Source organism: Barbus barbus (assembly GCF_936440315.1).
Source record: "Barbus barbus genome assembly, chromosome: 32".
Taxonomy (NCBI): Eukaryota; Metazoa; Chordata; class Actinopteri; order Cypriniformes; family Cyprinidae; genus Barbus; species Barbus barbus.
In genome coordinates, this window is record NC_136760.1 from 18,382,604 (window position 1) to 18,404,390 (window position 21,787).

A 21,787-nucleotide genomic window follows, 5' to 3' on the forward strand; every position below is an offset into this window, starting at 1 on the left:
GTCATCCGTCTTTTAGAGTCGGAAGGCTCGTCTCTACCGCTGGCTGGAGCACAAGCAGCCCCAGTGGTGTCGGGAGAGGTTCACCTGGTCTCTTTATCTGTTCCCCCCACAATCACGGTAAGTTTCTGTTGCCTTCTTGGCTCTCAAAGTCATTCCTTCTGAAAAGACCATTTTATATATCTTATATATTGAGGAGGGCTCAGCATAAATGTGTTATATTGTGTTTTTCACCCATGTGATTAGTTGTCTTATGTTAGTAGATCTTCAGTTTCTGTAATATTATGCACCAATAACCATACCCAACCCAGGCTCATATATACATTATATACACATTTCTGCCACACCGTAATTACGTACCTTACTGCACGTTTCACAGCAGTTTCAAAGTGAAATGTCCAGAAAGTGGCGCTAAAACACACGTACAATATGTGACCATGGAACATTTTTATTACTTTAGTACTGGCACGTATTGCTTCGTTTTTATTATGCTGCTTGAGGTATGTTTTGAGGCTGTTCAGAATTCAAACATCCATGGAGTGTCGCTAAAAGTCAATGCTCTATCGTGTTGAAAATATCCCCTACTTCAAACCCAACCCTAAATCTACCCAATAGTGTTAACAAATGCAAAAGTGATATAAAAACGCATTTGTTGATTCAGCCATGCTATTTTAACTTCCTCATGTGGATTTGAGCTGTTTTACTGAATTAGAAAACGCATGCATATGAAGCTGTGTATGTGAAGACAAAACGTTCAAAAGTATCAGTTTTCATATCGTGCAGGATGTTAAAATTGTCATAACATAATGTTCTGCAAGTAACTGTGAAAATTAGGCTTTATTAATCAAAACTTTGTACTTGTGAATCATACTTTGTGTTAAAAGGAATACAAGTTTCTAGTGTTCATTTCAACTGGACACTGCAGTGATTTGTACAAAAGTTTGGAAACACCACTGGCAAAGTGTGGTTTTGGACGATATCAGCATAAATCCTTATCATTTTTGGTGCAAATACATTAAAGTAATTTGACATTATCATTGAAGGCCAGCAATAAAACATAATAATGGCAATATACAGTATACATGTCAAAGTCAGACATGCCCCTTTGCCAGCTGTAATGCCTGGTTACTGGTTTAAACTTGGCCCAGGTTTTTAAAAGATTTTTGGGTCAGCACACCTTAATAGCTTCAACAATTGCTTGCCAATTCAGAGTCGATGTTTGAATAAACTGACAGCTCAGGTGCCCAGATTATGCAGAGCTGTAATAGCTGCTAATGGTGGATATTTTGATGAATCAAAAATTTAATTTTTTTCTACGTATAGACTTGTTTATGTAATAAAATGTTTTTGTAGTTTGTGTTGTCCCTTATCAGTTCAAAATTATCACACATTAAAAAGGATTCATGCCAATATTGTCCAAAACCCCACTTTTCTAGGGCAAACTTTTGGAGGGCAGTGTTATCTACTTCAGATTTGCAGAAATGTATATAGAGGCACGTATTTCCAATGTGCCATAGACCATACCAAGTTCAAAGTCACTTAAATAAACTTTCTTCCCCATTCTTCCCCCCACAGCAGATCATCTTGGCTGTGCTTACATGCCTCAATGTATTGAGTTACTGCCATATGATTGGCTGATCTGATATTTACATAAATGAACAGTTGAACAGGTGTACAAATAGCATGGCTACCTAATGGAAGTATATAGCTGTGTTCGAAATCTCCCCCATATACTCGCATTCACTGTTTCTTACATGTAATGCATTAGTCCACTAATATAGTCCAATTGAACGAGTAAATGAAAACTAGTGAGCAAATTTGAACTCTGAGCTGCCGCTTTTATATAGTTTGTAGTTTGTACTTGTATCTGTTTAATAATTATTTAAAACTTAGCAAACTGGCACCTCCTGTAGGAATGAAAAGATTTATCTCGAACTCCGTTATGGCATCTAGCATGTATAAAAGTTATTTCACTGGATGGATGATACTTCTGCAGGCGCCATCTTCTGGTGAGACGTATGAATTATTTCGGCACGACCCTCATTATGGGTATTCTCTAGGCGTTGAGTGTACACTCATTATTGCATTGCATTATGGGATTGAATGAGTGCACTCGATAACTTCCACTATAGTGTCGGACATCACTACAAATGGCTATCTCCTCAAGTAGTGCCCTATTTAAGGGTATAGGGGGAGGTTATGGACACCGTCAATGAGCAGTCCTCACCTGCAGCATAAATCTTCCTGGTTAAATATATTAAGAAGTCTGCTGGGGACACAAGCTGTCCAGCATCCAAATCACAACATATGCTGGTCATTTCAGCAGGTGAGTCACATTTATCATAGTACCATGGTCCGCAAACTACGGCAGTTTAGGTTTCCCCCAAGCCTTAGAAAACACCTTCATGAAGATGCTTAAGGGGTGAGAAATCTCCTGTATGCCTTTGCCTTAGGCGTCTTCTTGGTGTTCGCCTTCCTCTCATCTCTTTCCAGTGCTTTCCATTTTTTAAATGCATGTCTGCTCACATTAAGCTCCATAGAGGCTTCACTTATTAGAGGGAGAGGAGAGGAAAGAAGAACTCAGCATTGCATGTTACACTCTGTCAGCGCTTTACTAATTAAACCTCAGATCATCCTCCTCCTCCTTCCTGTGCAAGCCCTGGATGATGCAAGTGATCACCACTTTGCACTGTTATGACATGCAGACTGGCATACATTGGTGTCACCAAAACCGAAGCTTGTGAATTTAGTTTGTCCATCTGTGCGTGTTCACTATTAGAAGATCGACCATGTCATATTGGCACAATCAAAGAGGTTTAATAATGTAAGAATGAGCATTACGTGTTTGGATTGATTTGTAAATGTAATTTTTAAATGAATATACATGCTATATGTACAGTATAAATATACTACTGTTCAAACGTTTGGGGTTGGTAGGATTATTTTATGCTTTTGAAAGTCTCTTATGCTTAACAATCTGAAGTTATTTGATCAAAAATAATGCTATTTGTAAAATATAATTAAAATAAAAAATCTATTCTAATATACGCTAATGGTAAACAGTTTTGAAATAAGATTTTTGTTAATTAAAAAAACTAAATATAACAGGAAAATATTATTACAGTTTTGTGATGGCAAAATTGAAGTCAGTCTTCAGTGTAACACGATCCTTCAGAAATCATTCTAATATGCTGAATTGGTGCTTAATTTTTATTGGTACACAATTATTAATCTTGTTTTTTTTTCTTTCTTTGTCTTTATGTATTATTTATTTTGTTTTACAAAATTAATCAGCAGAAAAAAAACTTTTCAGCATTAATAAATGGGTTTCTTGGGAACAAAAACAGCATCAATTTGAATAATTTCTGAAGTATCATGTGACACTGAAAACTGGAGTAATGGCTGCTGAAAATTCAGCTTTTCCATCACAGAAACTAATAAGTTAAAATAAAAACAGTTTGCTAATAATATTCTAATAATATTTCATAGTATGCCTATTTTTTTCTGTATTTTAATCAAATAAATGCAGCCTTGGTGAGAATTTTTCAACATTTGAAAATTTTGATTATCCCAAACTTTTGACCGATAATGTATTTTGAAATGTCATTTATTCCTGTGATTTTATTCCTTTTTTTTTTTGAATATCAATTGTTTTATTTCAACTTTTGAATTCTTATCTACTCAGAAAACAGCATTGCATGAGCAATGAATATATGCTTTAAAATACATAGTTATATCTAAAGTCCATTTGAATTTGTTTTAGTTCATTAGATGTGACATTATGTACTTTTGGAAGCCTGTGAAACCTTGTGTGAAGTTGTCTTAACAATAACGGCTGTGAAGTATATTGACTAACTGGGTAGTGAGGCAGTATGGCAGCAGCCTTAGGTATCGGACACAGCATTAGACTTCTCTCCCCGTTTCACCCCGGCATGACCACACTCCCAGCATGAGCGATCGGGGTTGAGAGAGGCAGGTTGGCATGACAACGGTGCAGAGTTTGCCGTCTGTTCCCACACAGTGCCGTTCTGAGCATAAATTCTTTAACATCAGGCCAAGTCGCTGAGACATTAAAGAGAACTGAGCACTATTTATTCATAAAAGAAGTCATTCCACCACGCAGTATGTCTTATGGCAGACACACGTTCATGCATACGTTTGTCACAAGTTCAACTGAAGTGAAATAGAGGAAAAAGGGCATATGTAGTTCTTTTGTTATGAATGAACCCGAAGTAATGATTGTTAACATCTCATACCTGATATGTTAAATGATTTTTTTTTTATTATTATTATTGTTATTACTTTTTAACATTATTATACATAGAATGGGACTCAAAATGCTGTTTTTGTTTCCAAAATGATAAATGCATGTTACTTTGCAGCATGTCAAAATGTTGCAACAGTGTAGCATTCTATTCTTTTAAACATCTAGATAGAAGATATTAATTAAAGGAACAGTTCACCCAAAAATTAAAATTAGCTAAAAATGTACACATTCTCAGACCATCCAAAATGTAGATGAGTTTGTTTCTTCATCGGAACAGATCTGGAGAAATTTAGCATTACTATACTTTCTTACCAATGGATCCTCTGCAGTGAATGGGTGCCATCAGAATGAGAGTCCAAACAGCTGATAAAAACATCACAATAATCCACAAGTTATCCACATGACTGCAGTCCATCAGTTAACATTGTGGAAGTGAAAAGCTGCATGTTTGTAATAAATAAATAAATCCATCATTAAGATGTTTAACTTTAAACCGTCGCTTCTGGACACAATGTAAGCATCTGAATGATGGATTTGTTTATTGTTTATTACAAACAGTTTTCCGTAGAAGAATGTCAGTGATACAGAGTTCATAACTTGGTGGATAAGGGTGGATAAATGATGGAAGTAGTCTCATTTTGGGTACACTATTCCATTACGAAAAGCTAGTCAAACCTTGTGACCTATTTTTTTTTTAGTGGAAATCAGTTTCTTGTTTATTAATTTTATGATAAACATGATGTATGTATGATGTTTATGATCAACATGAATTTTTGCATCACTCAGCCCACCATGTCTGGTGTGATTATGTCTTGCAGGTTTCGTGTGACCTGCAATAAAATCATCACTCACAAGATGTTTGACCATGTGGTTCTTATCATCATCTTTCTCAACTGCATCACTATTGCCATGGAGAGGCCCAGAATCGACCCCTCCAGCGCTGTGAGTAATGTTACCTCATACACATTCACACACGCAAGCATGCCATTCAAAAGAAGTTTTGCTGTAGGAATAATAGGTCAGACAATTGAAACACTTATCTGACATTTGTTATATTCTTATTTTTAATCAAAAAAGTTCATTTTCATACAGTTTTTGCAGGATAAGAATGAATGAATGAATGATGCATTTATATAGTGCTTTGTATATTGCTGTACACCCAAAGCGCTTTACAATCATGTGGGGGGGGGGGGGGGGGGGGGGGTCTGTCCTCAACCACCACCAGTGTGCAGCATCCACTTGGATGATGCGACGGCAGCCACACTACAACGGCACCAGTGCGCTCACCACACACCAGCTACAGGTGGAGAGGAGAGAGAGTCATAGAGCCAATCAAATGTATGGGGATTATTAGGAGGCCATGATAGACAAGGGCCAGTAGAGGGAATTTGGCCAGGACACCGGGGTTACACCCCTACTCTTTACAGGGTTCCCACGCTTCTTGAAAGTACTTGAAAGTACTTGAATTTCAGACATATGGATTCAAGGCCTGGAAAGTACTTGAAAACAAACATAGGTCCTTGAAAGTGCTTGAATTAAATTTAAAATAAATTTAGTTTATGGCGCTATTTCAAAATTGTCCTATATGTGCTGTCAAAGACAGAACGAAACGGCACAAATAATTGGGGTGGAGATGGGGGTAGCGCGAAAAAAAAAAAACTTAGCTTGTGTTGATGTGCAGCCTAGAGTTTTCTTGAGCCGGTAATGTCTGACCATTACCGCCCGCTCCCGCAACGTGTGTGTGCCGCTCCCGCAAACATTCTAATATTGTATATCATTTTCACGCTATTAATAAGTGAAATCACATTTGAATGAGCGCTCGCAGTTCACTTTCACTTTCGATTACACGATCACACACACTCTGTGTAAAGTGAGCACATCTTTACAGTGCGTGAATAATTATTAGACACGTTGATATTCTGATCATATTTATTTCCAAGAACATTTTACCAATTCCAAACCACATCAATCTTAATAACTACTATTAATTTTGTAATTAATCATTTATAAGTGATATATAATTGTCCATGAAGGCTGGAAGTGAAAAACTCATGTGTGCAGAATTATTAGGCACATTTTCTTTTACAGATAAAATGAGCCAAAAAAGAGATTTAACTGAAAAGTCAAAAATTATTAAATCCTCAATGAGAAATATTCAGAACTAATGCAATACAGAAATTGTAAAGTTAAGACATGACCATTGGTCAGCGAAATGCTCATTGGTTACAGCGGGGTTTGACAAAAACAGGTGGAGAAGATAAGACACACGGTAACTGCAAAATAATTAAGAATTAATGTGAAGAATTAGGTGTAAACCATCAAACATTTAGTCTCCAGCGCCACCATTTTCCAGAACTTCAACCTTCCTGGAGTCTCCAGAATTATAAGGTGTCAGGTTCTCAGAGACTTTGCTTGCGTAAAAAATCCTAAAAAAATGACCCTCACTTAATGAGAATAACATGCTGAAGTGTTGTTAAATACATGAAGACAAATTTTTATAGGCTTTATAGACGGATAAGTTGAGAGCAGTGTTAATTTTGACAGCAAATTTTTTAGTTTTAGTCATAGTCTTTTGACTAAAATGCCATATAGTTTTAGTCATATTTTACTCATCTGAGTTGTTTTTAGTTTTAGTCTCGTTTTAGTTGACTAAATATCATAAGATTTTTAGTCGACTTTAAATCTACAGTAAATTTAGTCAGCTAAAATCTAATGGGTTTAGTTACAGTGCATTTATTAAGCATTTCTCTAAAATTTCCAAACTCATTATATAGGTTTGATATTGTTTTTTTTATCATGATAGACTGCAATTTAACTGCGGTGACACACAACATGCCTTTGATAAAATTAAATAAAACCACTTCTCATAAAGAACAAGAATATGGTCTTCTTTTTAATGCAATACCAATGGTTATATAGGCTAATTATACATTCTTTATAACAACTTGTTTATCATTCTTTCAAGCAGACATATATATTTCTATAAATAAATTTAGATTAATCTTTAGGGCTACTAAAGTTTTTCAGTCAAGAGCAGTGAGTGATTGTATGTCTTTCTTTTGTTGCTTGATTAACATCAATGACTAGGACAATAGCAACTAAATTAGGCTGCTATCCCTTTAAAACCGAATGCACGGTGACGGATGCAATGTAGGCCTACTGATACACGTTCTCCCTACTGTTTACGTTCACAGCTGTGTTTACGTGAATACTCGTCAAAACGGACATTTCAACATCATTTTGTGTGTATTTCTCCGTTCATGCGACGTGAAAGAGTACTCACGTGCTGTGAGACGCGATTTCTGTGTGTGTATGCTTCAGTGTCTGCACTCAGAAAACATGACCGAATTGAGTTCTCTCTTGTGTCGTCAGATTTATGCATATGTCTGCTCTCCTCTTACTCCCACATATTGACATTTTTTAATGTTTTATGCGCCGTGCAGCAAGTGTATTTTAGCTTATGTCCCGCCGGTTCATATGTTTGCATCTAACCTTCTATGCAGCAGATTCGTTCTGAATGAATCTCTTCCCAAATTGTCCCTCCCTAACATTTTAGATTAGATAGATAGATAGATTTGTAATAATTTTTGTCATTCAAAAAGAGTTTTCGTTCATTATCGTCTCGTTGTCGTCAGTGAAAAAAATGTTGTTGATGAAAATTATGATAAAGTATTCATCAACGAAATGAACACTGGTTGAGAGTGACTCTTGATGGACCAGCACCACATCCTCTTGTACCACTGTTTGAAGAATTTATCTTCCAGAATAGCAGTAAGTTTTAGGAGCTCATTTTTAGTCAATCTCTGCAAGACAGACTTTTCAGGATAGGAGATGGACTAAAAATGAACTCCCAAAACTTACTGCGACATGGAGCTAAGGAGAAAATGTAGAACTTGAAAAATAAGAAAAACTGCTTAGTGGAACGCGTTTACATTTTAAAAGCAAATAGAAAGTCCTATTTTTTTAATTTCTTTTCTTTATATTTATTTGCAGATTTGCACATGTACAATGTTTAAAATGTTCATGACATATTAAAAAAAAAATATTGAAATTTTGAGTAGCTGCATGTTTGAGCACCTGCATTCCTCTAGGTCAAAGATGAAAAAAATGGGATTTACAAAATAATTTTGACTTGAGTTGTTTATTAATGAGTAACGTCTAATTTTTAATAGAACATGCTAATTTTTAATGTTAACAGGTTTACAGTGTTATTACAACATTTAACCACTTTTTATTAATTTAAAAATTGTGAAATTCTTTCAAATTTAAATCTTGTACAAGAACTACAGCAAAAAACAGTTTTGTTTTTTGTAGTTTGCGGTTTTTCTAAAAATATTTTAGAAATTGTATTTGAATATTACCAGTATTAACTTCAATGGATTTCATTAAATTCTTCGAACACGACTACTCAAAACGGTCTAAATTTTTGAAACCTACACATTCAAAACACTATTACTCTGAAATTGTTAATGTAAATGTTAAGTGTAAGTAAAATGTTTAGTACTGTAAGGTCTTTCATGACACTACATTCGCTGGCGTGTGAATTTGATAGGTGCTTGATATAAAATAAATGGTGCTTAAAAAGTCCTTGAAAGTCCTTGAATCTGGTGTTCATGAAAGAGTGGGAACCCTGTCTTTACGAGAAGTGCCATCATGTGACAGTTGAAAAAAGGTACTAGGTTAGATTTTCTTTATGAGGTCCCATGCTCCCTCTTGTCCTTTGGTCTCAAGTGTAGGCTATATTAATTAAATTTTTATTTCATTTTTAATTTTATATTTTATTTTATTTTATTTGCGTCTGTCTGTCACTAGTAAAGGATTTGCAATTGTGTACTTGCTTGTAATGCCCTTAGTTAATCAGGACATTATTTCCTGCTGCCCCAGAGTGTTAAGTCGCATGGAATTTACAGTTCAGGTTCAGTTCAGTGAAAAAATTTTCCGCAACCAATTACCCATGAAGAAAAGCTAGTCTGCATGTGCCAGCTGAGCAACTTTGTGATGAATAGGAGTGCTAACTGACACTCAGTGTCAGCCGCCAGGCCTCTGAACTGCATATCTGTCATTTCCAGATTCTGGAACTGGGTGATCATTATGGTAGTTAGTCTGTTAGTCTAGCATGTGGCCGTAATTATTACCTTGTCTAACTGGTTGTTTTGTTAGTGACTAAGCAGGTTTAAAGTAGATTATTAGATGACTTGGGAGTTGGTTGGATTTGCTGTTCTTTTAGGATGTTAAAATGGAAAAGATTCAATTTGTTATTCATGCTTTCTTACAGGCCCAAAGGACACAATCAGCTTGGCTTAAATGCTTTGCTACATCTCATTATCAGTTTTGTATGTTTACTTCTTTCAGCAGTTACATGCCCCTCAGGACACCTACAGTAAGACAGAAGAGAAAGAAGAAAGCAAGACATGTTTTATCTTCTTTCCTTTCTTATCTAGAGCATAATAGTGATAAGAGTCAAAATAGCTACACTTCATATACTGTTGTAAACTGTATATGAGTAGAAAGTATTTCAGGGAAAAACAGCTATTTTAGGTTGCTCTTTTTTGACTTGGCAGAGCAGGACTCCTGCAGACCTCCTTGAAAAGAGACAGCAGATGTCCATCATTTTTGCAGCTACCAGATTCCTGACATTTCAAGGCACATATTTTCATAAAACGTTGCCTACCTAGACTTTTCACTCACTCATGTACCAAATGAGGACATTTCAAGCTCTTTATTAATTCACTGTTAACCCAAGTCAAGAGCTACTTTGGACCATAATGAATTTATTATCTAATAACAAATTTATGTCCAGAGTCACTCTAGCACTCATTCTGTAGCAATTTGTCAGTGTCAAATATCATTGTGATTTTTCACACTGAGCTACTTTATACAGAATTACACAGCAGAATTGTGAATGGTCCTCTTATTGTATAACAACGTTATGTAATCTGAATGTATGCAGGAAATTTTTTATTTTTTTTGCATCAGGCTCATTGCATATAGTGATGCATACATTAGCATTATTTTCTTGTATCCAATGACTGTGTGTCTACCTCTGTAACTGATGAGAAAGAGAGAAACCCCAGAGCGCTCTGCATGGCAGAGATCTGCAGTGCAGACGGCTTGCATGTCCATCAGAGACTTTCCATGTAGATTTAAATCCAATTATATGGACTTGTTCACAGAATAGAGTTGTATTTAGTTTTTTCACATGTATACACATTCTTGATTTGGAACAAAAAACTGGAAAAAAGAACAAGTAAAAGCCTTTCCCCCCAAGCTGATGAAGGATTCTGTCAGTAATGGAAATAGAGGACCTTAAAGCTTTCTCACGTATAATGGTTTTCTAAGACACATTATGTAGCATGGAAAGGTTGTTTTCCGTTGTGTTATTTTCCTGAGGTTTAATCCATGTAATCCGGTTTTTACCATGTGTGCCTCTGAGCCTCTAAGATATTTGTTTACTTCCCCCTTAAGATGTCCTGTCAGCACAGAAAAACTCTACTTATTTTCCTTCCCTGCACAGGCATGTGGATTTTTTTTAGACTGGTGCAGATGGAACACAGTCTTTTTGCTGTTTAGGAAATTAAATTATGTATTTGCGTAGGTATAAATGCATAATAAGATTATTATGTTTAATGAAACGTGTTACAAAGACAGAAATGTTACAAATGTTACATGTTACAAAGAGCAGCGGTGGCAGCTAATGTGACTTTATCACACAGTGTTTTGGTTTTTTTTTTTGGAGTAAAATGCAATTGGGAAAACAACTAAATTGAAATATTACATTTGCATTTAAATACAGAAAAAAAAGAAAATTAACAAACAAAGATACCAAACAAATGACTTTGCCACATTGCATGTTTTGTCATTTGTGAATGTAAGTAAAATTTGTAAATGTTTTCTGGTAATGACCTGTGACATGTTTGCTAAGGCATATGCACATTACAATATAAATCCACAGTATGATATGACATTTATGAGTAATTGCAGAATCTTTGGAGCAGGTAAAGTCAGTTCGGTCCCACTGTCACTGCAGAATTGCGTAACTTTGTCTGTAATAGAACCTCCATGTTGAGCTTATGCAAACCATCTCATCTTCATGACAGACTTGATATATAGTAACAGATACCTCACTGAGCTCAGATGTGTGTCATCAATATTTCATATGGAGACATTTTTTCATTTGGGTATGAACAAATGCCATCAGACTCCCCACCTGAGTCCCCCTCTGTAGACAAGGCCTGAGCATGTCTTTTCAGTGCCCAAAGTAATGGGAAAAAGGTGATGAAAATACCAAGGGGAGTTTTAGCAGCTTTTGATTACTCTCTGCCTCTCTTTCTGTCTCTAGTCACGTACCTACACACTGAACGAATGACAAATGCATTTAAGTTCAAAAGTGGATCCCCGAATTACTCATTAATGAATGCTTTCGATTCACTCTAATTTGCTAATGAATCGTTTGGATCATTTTGTGAACAATGGACAGACTCAAAAACAACAATTTTACAGTTTTAAGCGACAGCAATGTTTAGCAATGTTTTTTTTTTTTTTTTTGAGCAGCACATTATACAAATCTATCCATCTACACACGTGGTCAGAATTGTTGGTACCCATGATAAATATGATCATAGAATGCTGTGGAAATAAATCTGCATTGTTAATCCTTTTGAGTTTTTTTATTTAAAAAAATTCACAAAAATCTAACCTTTCATCGGAGAATAAGAATTAAAAATGGGGGAAATATCATGATGAAATAAATGTTTTTCTCTAATACACATTGGACACAATTAACGGTACCCTTTTATTAAATTCTTTTTGAAACCTCCATTTGCCAAAATAACAGCTCTGAGTTTTCTCCTGTAATACCGATGAGGTTAGAGAACACCTGACGAGATCAGAGACCATTCCTTCATCCAGAAATTCTTAATTATTGCCCTGGTGGTGGAAATTTCCACTGCTCTAGCTTTTTTCTTAAAGCTACTTCACTAATTTGTGAAGCTCAATTATCTTTTGCTGCACATCAGAAATATATTCTTTGGTTTTTCTCATTGTGATGGATGATTAAGGGAATTTGGCCTTTGTTTTCTCTCCTATTTATATTCCTGTGAAACAGGAAGCCATGGCTGGATAATTTCATGTTCATAATCACGCTGGTATGCTCAAAATTGTGAATATGAATGGGAATATACTTCAGAGATATTTTACTCATAAGAATTTCTAGGGGTACCAATAATTGTGTCCAACGTGTATTTGAGAAAAACATTTATTTCATTTTCAGTTGTTTTAGTTCAGTGAAAGGTTAGATTTTTGTGATAAAAAAAAAAAAAAAAACATCAAAAGGATAAATAATGCTGGTTTATTTTCACAGCCTTCTTTCATATTTACCAACGATTCTGACCACGAGTCTGTCTGTCTGTCTATCTATCTATATATCTTGGAAAGCACTTTAAAACATTTTGTTTTATTTATTCTTGATTTTATGTTAGATTTAACTTGAGTTTTCTCAAGTAATTGTTTTGTACACAATCACATTATCTGAAACTTTTACATATTTTTTTAATTTTAATTTTTTTGTTTTGTTTGTCTCAGTTTTCTCCGTCAAGCTAGATGTACTGTTGTGTGTGTGTGTGTGTGCTACCTCAGACATTCAGTAACCTTTAAAAGAATGAGAGTGAAGGACAGGGTTGTCTGACCCTTCTCCTTCAGAGACCAAACACTGTGCTTCTCAGACATGCTCTTCCTCATTCATGAATTCTGACCCGCACATACACACACGGTTCACTCGACAATGAATGAAAACAAGCCTCTGAGCAGAATGGAATGGCAAAGACGTCAGTCTGTTTTCAGAAACAATACAAACCGCAGTGATGATGTCAGCAGGAGGCTTTCTCAGAGAGAACAGGAGTTTTAGAACATGATGCCATGACCCACTGAAACATGCATTAGTGGCGGGTCATGGGAAAGATGGCCCCTGGGCCCTGCTGCTCAGAAACAGTAGGAGAAGGACAAACAATCTAGAGAGACCATGTTTGAGGAGGAGATCTCCACTGCTTGTTTTGTTTCCACACTAATTGTTTAAAGTACAAATCAGCTTCTCATCCCATTTCAGCCAGAATCCTTTTCAAAAAGCTTAGCTTAAACACCAAGGTTTATTTGCAAGGTTGAATGAATCCTCAATACCTGTTGACTTAAACGAAATTGCTTGTGGCAGAGCTGAAGGCTGATTTGTATATGGATTCTGCTTCAGCGTTTCCATAAAAAGCCAAAAACAATCATGAATCACAGTAATAACGTCAAGTTATAGATGAAGAAATTCAGCAATCCATGCCTTGCTCAAAGGAACCATGGTGGGAACTTAGCAGCCCTCCGGTTAACTGGGTCACCCCTGACTGAGACCAAACTAATAACCTTTGTGTAAGCAGCCCACATGGTTATCCATTAGGCTTTCACAATCTATGCATGCCTGACATAGACAGAGCATGCAGCATAGACTACACAGTGGATATTAATCTTTTCTGTCACCCATAATGCAAACTGCATTGTATTTGTTTAATGTATGTTTTTTTTTTTTTTGTATCGTTCAGGGAGGTGCCGTGTAGACAGGAAAGTGGAGGGAGAAAGTGGGAGAGTGGGACCAAGACCAATATAAAATTGGTTCAAATTGCTGACTGTTTGGTTGGCATCACACTGTAGTGCTTCTACACTTCAAACAGAAAATTAGGAGTTTGAGGCAGAAATTGTAGTTAATAGTTTGTTAATGAATTAAGGAAAAAGTTGTGACCTTTTTTTCTTTCTTGTTTTTACACAAACTCGCCATTCAGCTTGAGTCATTTACATTTTTTTATATTTATATTCGCATCTACACTACCTTTTAAAACTTTGAGGTCAGTAAGGTTTTTAATAGACGTCTCATGGTTACCAAGGCTGCTTTTATTTGATCAACAATACTGTAAAACAGTAATACAATAAAAAGTTTTTACATTTTAAAATGACTGTTTTCTATTTTAATATGTTTTAAAATGTCATTTATACCTGTGATGGCAAAGCTGAATTTTCAGCATCATTACTCCATTCTTTAATGTCACATTATTCTTAAGAAAAAACACTAATGCTGATTTGGTGCTCAAGAAATATTTATAATTATTATTAATATTAAAAACAGTTGTGCTGCTTAGTATTTTTGAGGATTCTTTGACGAATATACATTTTAAAAGAACAGCATTTATTTGAAATAGATTGTCTTTGCTGTTAATTTTGATCTTTTGATCTGCCTCCTATTATTTCTTACCAAAAATAGTAAATACCCCAAAGCTTTGAGCGAGTTCATTCTTTCCGTTCTTTCTATTTGGAATTTCTTTTCAATTGTTTCCATCTGTTGTTTCAGAAATGCATAGAATTTGCATAACTGCTCTTTAAAATGGATATTTCCCAGTTCATACACATTGTATATTTTCAGGGGGGTTGTTTTAGATGTTGAACAAAAATATACCTAACTGTTTAAAGGAACTATTTAATCTCTAATGAGCATGCGGCTCTTTCTGTATATCAGCATATTAACGCACCTGTGGCGTCGGGCGAGTCATATTCCTTACACCAGCAGTCTCTAGATTTTAGTGATCTTAGTATGAGAGCATTTTAGAATGGAGTCTGTTGACAGTGTTTCAGTCTGTTATAGAAAGAGGAACAAACAGTCCTGGCTCAGGTCAGAGCAGAGAGGTGGAGAGGACAGCACCTGCTGCGTGGGAAGGCCGTGTGGCACGGACGGAGGGCAAGAGGAGCAGGAGGTCTTCGTGTTTGCAGTGTCATTTTAGAATGATAGTGTTTTGTAACAGTCTTATGTTTACGGATGTGATCTCATGTCACTGTTTACTTTAATGGTAAATGGGAACAATGAAACATCAAATTAAAATTCAATCAAAATCAAATTTTGGCCTTATATAAAATGTATGTAAAATGACAGTAAAAGTTTCCAGAGGTTGCATTATAGTATTCTAAAGCAATGCTGAGTGAAATACTAATTCTTAAAGGCACAAAAAGTGTCACATTCTTAGAGTTAGAAGTAGTGCTGGGCAATGTTAATCATGATTAATCGCATCCAAAATAAACGTTTTTGTTTATATAATACGTGTGTACTGTGTACGTATATGTATGTATAAAGACACACACAAACAGTATATATTTTGTAAAAGTATTTACTCTTATATTTATATTCATATAATTTATATTAAATATAAATATATTTAATATATAAACATATATACATGCATGTGTGTGTATTTATATATACATAATAAATATACACAGTACACACACACATTATGTACACACAAACATATTTTAGATGCGATTAATCGTTGCCCAGTACTAGTTAGAAGATGATGATAAAATGTCATAAAAATATTCATAATGGGTGTTTTACCACATAATTTTTTTAGACTTAAAATATAAATGGAATCCAGGGAAGAAAATCATGATTTATGATATGATCACTTTAAGAATTTCTTTTCTTTTAGGAAGGAATTTTAACCGACACTTTTGTCTTTAATAATAATTCTTCAGATTTGATTTATTTATTTGGACTTCAGAGATGGTTACTGTCATGAAGCTGTTACTTATCCATTTGTTACCCACTGTGTTATCTAGTAGTATCCAGTGAGGATGCTGGATGAAATTTATTGCATGCAGTGTGCGTGTGAGTATGTGATGTTAATTCCCGTGGAGTACTCAAAGCGTGGGCAGATTCTTAGTCCAATAGATGCCTTCATAGGAGGCACCTCTAATGTGTTATGCCACACACACACACACACACACACACACACACACACACACACACACACGAACGAATCTCCTCTGATCCAGCACTGACTCACCCGTCACTTTCCCTGCTTGTCTGGTTCTCTCCGCAGGAACGCATCTTCCTGACGTTGTCCAACTACATATTTACTGGCATCTTTGTGACCGAAATGATAATAAAGGTAGGTGATGGGGTTGGCATTTGTCTCTGTGTGGCGTCGTCTATGACAGAGGGTAAACTAACACACTGACTGGGCCAGAATACCAGCCAAAAGCAGACTAACTTCAGTTCCCTGTGGCTTTTTTGTAGTGCCGATCTCTCTTAGATCAGTGTGGCTAATGGAGTCTGGTGAAAACATTCCTGTCACAGGCGTTTCAGCCTATCTTGCAGCCCTTTTACTTTAACCCTCTGGGGTCTGAGGTGATCTTGGGTGATTTCTTTTAAAAATAAACTTTTTTTACTCATCTTCATGTTGTTCTACACCTTTCTTTATTCCGTAGAACACAAAAGGAGAAATTTTCAAGGATGTGCTTATCACCATTTTTCATGCAATTACAAGCTTTTGAGCTTAAAAATATGTAAAGGCATCATAAAATGTAATATTCACAAAAAATATTAATATCAGTCCTATCTCTTCTTGACATTTATGACATAAGCAGTAATGTCTGATCACTAAACATCATTCGGTGGAATCATATCTTGTCAATGAATTGCTTGATCCACTTCACAAATGATTCATTCATCAAAGAAAAGTATAAAATGTTTATTTGATTAAGCATTAACATTAATATAATTCAAAGCATTGCTTATCAATGTTGAAAAGAGTTGTGCTGCTTAATAGGGAGAATTTTCGGAATTCTTTGATAAATATAAATATCAAAAGCATTTATTCAAAATAGAAATCAATCTGTTTGCAGTTGTGCATTATAGTGCACAAGTTATACATACATATATATACTTTTATGATGCTTTTGAGTCAGGTTCATTCATTGCAAAAAAAATATCTCCTTTTGTGTTTCATAGAATAAAGTAAGTTGTGCAAGTTTGGAACAACGTGAGGGGGAATAAATAATGACAGCATTTTCATTTTGGGTGAATGATCCCTTTAAGGCACTGCTTTCCTTTGACAATTACAAAGTCTAAACAAAGACTACAGCAGCAAAATATTAAAATCACGCTCTGACATGTTCAACTGCCGCCAGTCAGCTGAATTAAACATTTGAACAAATGCAGGTCCTAAAGAGAGCCCACTGACATGAAGAGTGTATTAAGCAAGCCTTGCTATCTATTTTCCACTCTTCACCACACCAGTTAATACTAAGTAGGGACGGATTGTCTGCCAGATATTCAAATGACTATAGTTGAAATGGAGGAACATGCTGAGGCCTCACTGGAGAAGACAGAAAAGTTCATAGGTGTCAGTCACAAAGGTCTAGGGTTTCTATTCTGGGGTCCTGCTTTATGCCAGGTCACGCCCACCCAAGAGATTTCAAATGAAAATCATGTCACAGAATAATCGTACTCACTGGAGGTTAATTAATGGCGACTGACAAAAACTTTCCGACTTGGATGAAGATGACAGGGCTGTTGAAACTCCTGGCTTTTGTTGCCTGACACGCCTTTGTTCATTTTGAGGTCTGTGGTTTGATATATTCACCAGCAACAGCATTAGGAGCCGTGTATTCATGCTTAGCACTTCTTAGTCAGATGATTCTCACTCCTGGTTTGATTATCTCAGCTTTTCTCCCCCCTCTGAGCCCTTTTATATGCCAGCTGTATGCCAGTCTAACCTGATACGTTATCAGAAATGCCACAGTAGTGTGACAAAGACCTCAAGGAAATAAGAAAGTGTTTCTTCCCAAATTCAGATTTCAAACACCTCATGTTTTCTCACGTTTCCTGTCATGTGCATAGTTTTTCTAACAGGTTTTGGTTTTGAAAGAATTTCATTTATAGCAGGGTGCAAATTTTCATGAAATTGTGTGCATTTTTAACATCTACAAAATTAATTTGTCATGAAAGCTATAGTAAACAAAGTTCATAATTGTGAAGGTTTCCTGCAAAATATGCTTTGCAGATGTAATGAAATACTGGCTTTCCTTAAAGTTATAGTTCACCCAAAAATGAAAATTTGCTGAAAGTTTACTCACACTCAGGCCATCCACGATGTAGATGAGTTTGTTTCTTAATCGGAACAAACTTTATTTTTGCAAAAGTTTTTATTTTGACTTATGGTACAATCAGTCCGTCTTCCATTTTTCAGACAAACAGTTCAACCTACAAATGGCTGACTTGGGACTAGAATAAAATTGGGACTAGAATAAAATGTTTTATCATGAAAATTAACACAATTTGGCTTTAAGTGAAATTTTATCCAACATTTCCACTGTCATATCTGTTGTTGTTGTTGTGAAGGTGGTTGCTTTGGGCTGGTGTTTCGGGGAGAAGACCTACCTGAAGAGCAGCTGGAATATTCTGGATGGTATGCTGGTGATGATCTCCGTGATTGACATCCTGGTATCCTTGATCTCCAATAGCGGCACCAAGATCCTGGGAATGCTTCGGGTGCTACGTTTACTGAGGACCCTGCGGCCGCTCAGGTACACTGATCACAGCACAACTGTTCAGACAACCAGTCAGTGTTGCGTTTAGTCGTTACGCTAAATAATAGTAACGAATACATCAAAGCTTTAATGCACAAGTGCACCACCTGCAATGCTGTAGACTACATACATAAACAGTTATATGTACTTTGGATCAGATTGCTAGATTTGCAATTTATCTGATTTATCTTAAATCAGCATCCACTTTCTTACAAGAAGCATAATTAATGTAAAGACTGAAGTCCCACAATTAGCCTCTTCCTCACAGAAGCATCAATTAGCTCCTAATTGATGCAGTATGTAGCCGTGTTTGTGTTTATGCATATGTATGTGTATTTGTGTGCATATGTGTGTGCGCTGTGCACCTTTCCTCCTGCAGAGGGAACTTCTGGAGGCCTTCCCTACTCATAAATATTTATGACACATTCAAGCAGAAAATAAAAATCAAATATTCATCTTTCCTGCCCAATTTCCCCACAAAATGCTTACACTGGTCTTTCACCCCAGTCGCTCCCTTCTCCCTTTTCAAGTACTCCTCAATTTAGGGTCAACTTATCCAAGTTCCTTAAACTCCCAAGTGACTTGTATTAAAAATACATCATATTCCGGTAGTTGTGTTTTTACTCGCCTTTCAGCTGTGTTGGTGCAACGTTAATGTGCCGTCAACAACATTTCTGAAGAGGAACTGTTGGGAAAATGGTCCGTATGGATTTGTTTTTACATTTAATTCATGTTTTTCCGTCATGATGCAAGGAACTTTCAAATATTAAATGGCAAAAATCAACAACTTTTTTTAGCTTTTATTTGTATTTATCTTATTTATACTGCATTAATGTAAATTACATGCTTTTGCACCTGTGAACTACTAAATAGATAAAAGTTACATTAACTAACATTTCTAAAAGGGAAAGAAAAAATGACTATTAGGGTTTGTTATAGAATTTATTTAAATGTAGTCGTTCTGTAAACATGCACACTGAACCGAAACACCTATATTAAAATATTTAATATGGATAGATCTACTGTTACACTACTTTTAGAGAGAGAGAGAATATAAATATAAATATAAATGTCTCTATGTATATGCATATATTTTTGTATCTGCAAACTAGTAAAGAGAAAAAAGTTGCTGAGGGAAAAAAAAGACCATAATTACAAAATCATAACAAAATCATAAATGCAACACTTTTGTTTTTGCCCCCATTTTTCATGAGCTGAACTCAAAGATCGAAGACTTTTTCTATGTACACAAAAGGCCTGTTTCTCTCAAATATTGTTGACAAATCTGGCTAAATCTGTGTTAGTGAGCACTTCTCCTTTGCCGAGATAAACCATCCACCTCACAGGTGTGGCATATCAAGATACTGATTAGACAGCATGATTATTGCACAGGTGTGCCTTAGGCTGGCCACAATAAAAGGCCACTCTAAAATGTGCAGTTTTACTGTATTGGGTGCAACACATCTCCTTCGCATAGAGTTGATCAGGTTGTCCACTCCTCTTCAATGGCTTTGCGAAGTTGCTGGATATTGGCAGGAACTGGAACACGCTGTTGTATACGCTGATCCAGAGCATCCCAAACAGGCTCAATTGGTGACATGTCCGGTGAGTATGCTGGCCATGCAAGAACTGGGATGTTTTCAGCTTCCAGGAATTGTGTACAGATCCTTGCAACATAGGGCCGTGCATTATCATGCTGCAACATGAGGTGATGGTCGTGGATGAATGGCACAACAATGGGCCTCAGGATCTCGTCACGGTATCTCGGTGCATTCAAAATGCCATCAATAAAATGCACCTGTGTTCATTGTCCATAACATACGCCTGCCCATACCATAATCCCACCGCCACCATGGGCCACTCAATCCACAACGTTGACATCAGCAAACCGCTCACCCACACGACGCCGTACACACTGTCTGCCATCTGCCCTGTACAGTGAAAACCGGGATTCATCCATGAAGAGAACACCTCTCCAAAGTGCCAGACGACATTGAATATGAGCATTTGCCCACTCAAGTCGGTTACGACGACAAACTGCAGTCAGGTCGAAACCCCAATGAGGACAACAAGCATGCAGATGAGACAGTTTCTGACAGTTTGTGCAGAATTTTGGTTATGCAAACCAATTGTTGCAGCAGCTGTCTGGGTGGCTGGTCTCAGACGATCTTTGAGGTGAAGATGCTGGATGTGGAGGTACTGGGCTGGTGTGGTTACACGTGGTCTGCGGTTGTGAGGCCAGTTGGATGTACTGCCAAATTCTCTGAAACGCCTTTGGAGACGGCTTATGGTAGAGAAATGAACATTCAATTCATGGGCAACAGCTCTGGTGGACATTCCTGCAGTCAGCATGACAATTGCACGCTCCTTCAAAACTTGTGACATCTGTGGCATTGTGCTGTGTGATAAAACTGCACATTTTAGAGTGGCCTTTTATTGTGGCCAGCCTAAGGCACACCTGTGCAGTAATCATGCTGTCTAATCAGCATCTTGATATGCCACACCTGTGAGGTGGATGGATTATCTCGGCAAAGGAGAAGTGCTCACTAACACAGATTTAGACAGATTTGTGAACAATATTTGAGAGAAATAGGCCTTTTGTGTACATAGAAAAATTCATAGATCTTTGAGTTCAGCTCATGAAAAATGGGGACAAAAACAAAAGTGTTGCATTTATAATTTTGTTCAGTATACATTAATTCAGTGAGAAATTATAAGCAGCCTAGGTGGAACCATTCTTGACTCTGGATCCCCAGTGCCTGGTCTGCTAATTATTGACCTCTGGTGTGGACTATCCATGCACATACTTACTTTTTCCTGATTCCATGATTTTCTAGTCTTTTTATTAGTATTTTAATTTGTGCTGATAAAGCATGCTTGTTTGCTGAACTGCATCGTGCCAAATAGGGATGAGGTATTTTGATGTGACGAATAAGTCTTCCAGCAAATCTTTTAAGGCATCCTTCACCAGTTTTCTAAAACAGCTAATATATGATTTATGTCACTACCCTTGAGCATCACTGCTATTGAATAGTGCATAGAGATCCAAGTATGCCCTTATAGATGATGAATAGTATGTAGAACAGTTCTTGAATTCCTTTTTATGATTTTATTCTGATGAAGTATTGAATTTTA

General features: G+C 36.4%; 1 protein-coding gene across 1 annotated transcript in view; it reads left to right on the plus strand.

Annotated features, from left to right (window-relative positions):
- The window catches only part of LOC306852702 (voltage-dependent T-type calcium channel subunit alpha-1G-like), a gene marked incomplete at its 3' end in the record, with an annotated part of 234,961 nt that overhangs the window by 155,502 nt on the left and 57,672 nt on the right, over nucleotides 1–21,787 (plus strand). The window contains exons 20-23 of the mRNA XM_079389755.1: nucleotides 17–117; nucleotides 5,083–5,206; nucleotides 16,162–16,230; nucleotides 18,465–18,649. Of these exons, the coding sequence (XP_079245881.1) occupies nucleotides 17–117; nucleotides 5,083–5,206; nucleotides 16,162–16,230; nucleotides 18,465–18,649 (479 nt within the window). The remainder of the gene's footprint in view (nucleotides 1–16; nucleotides 118–5,082; nucleotides 5,207–16,161; nucleotides 16,231–18,464; nucleotides 18,650–21,787) is intronic.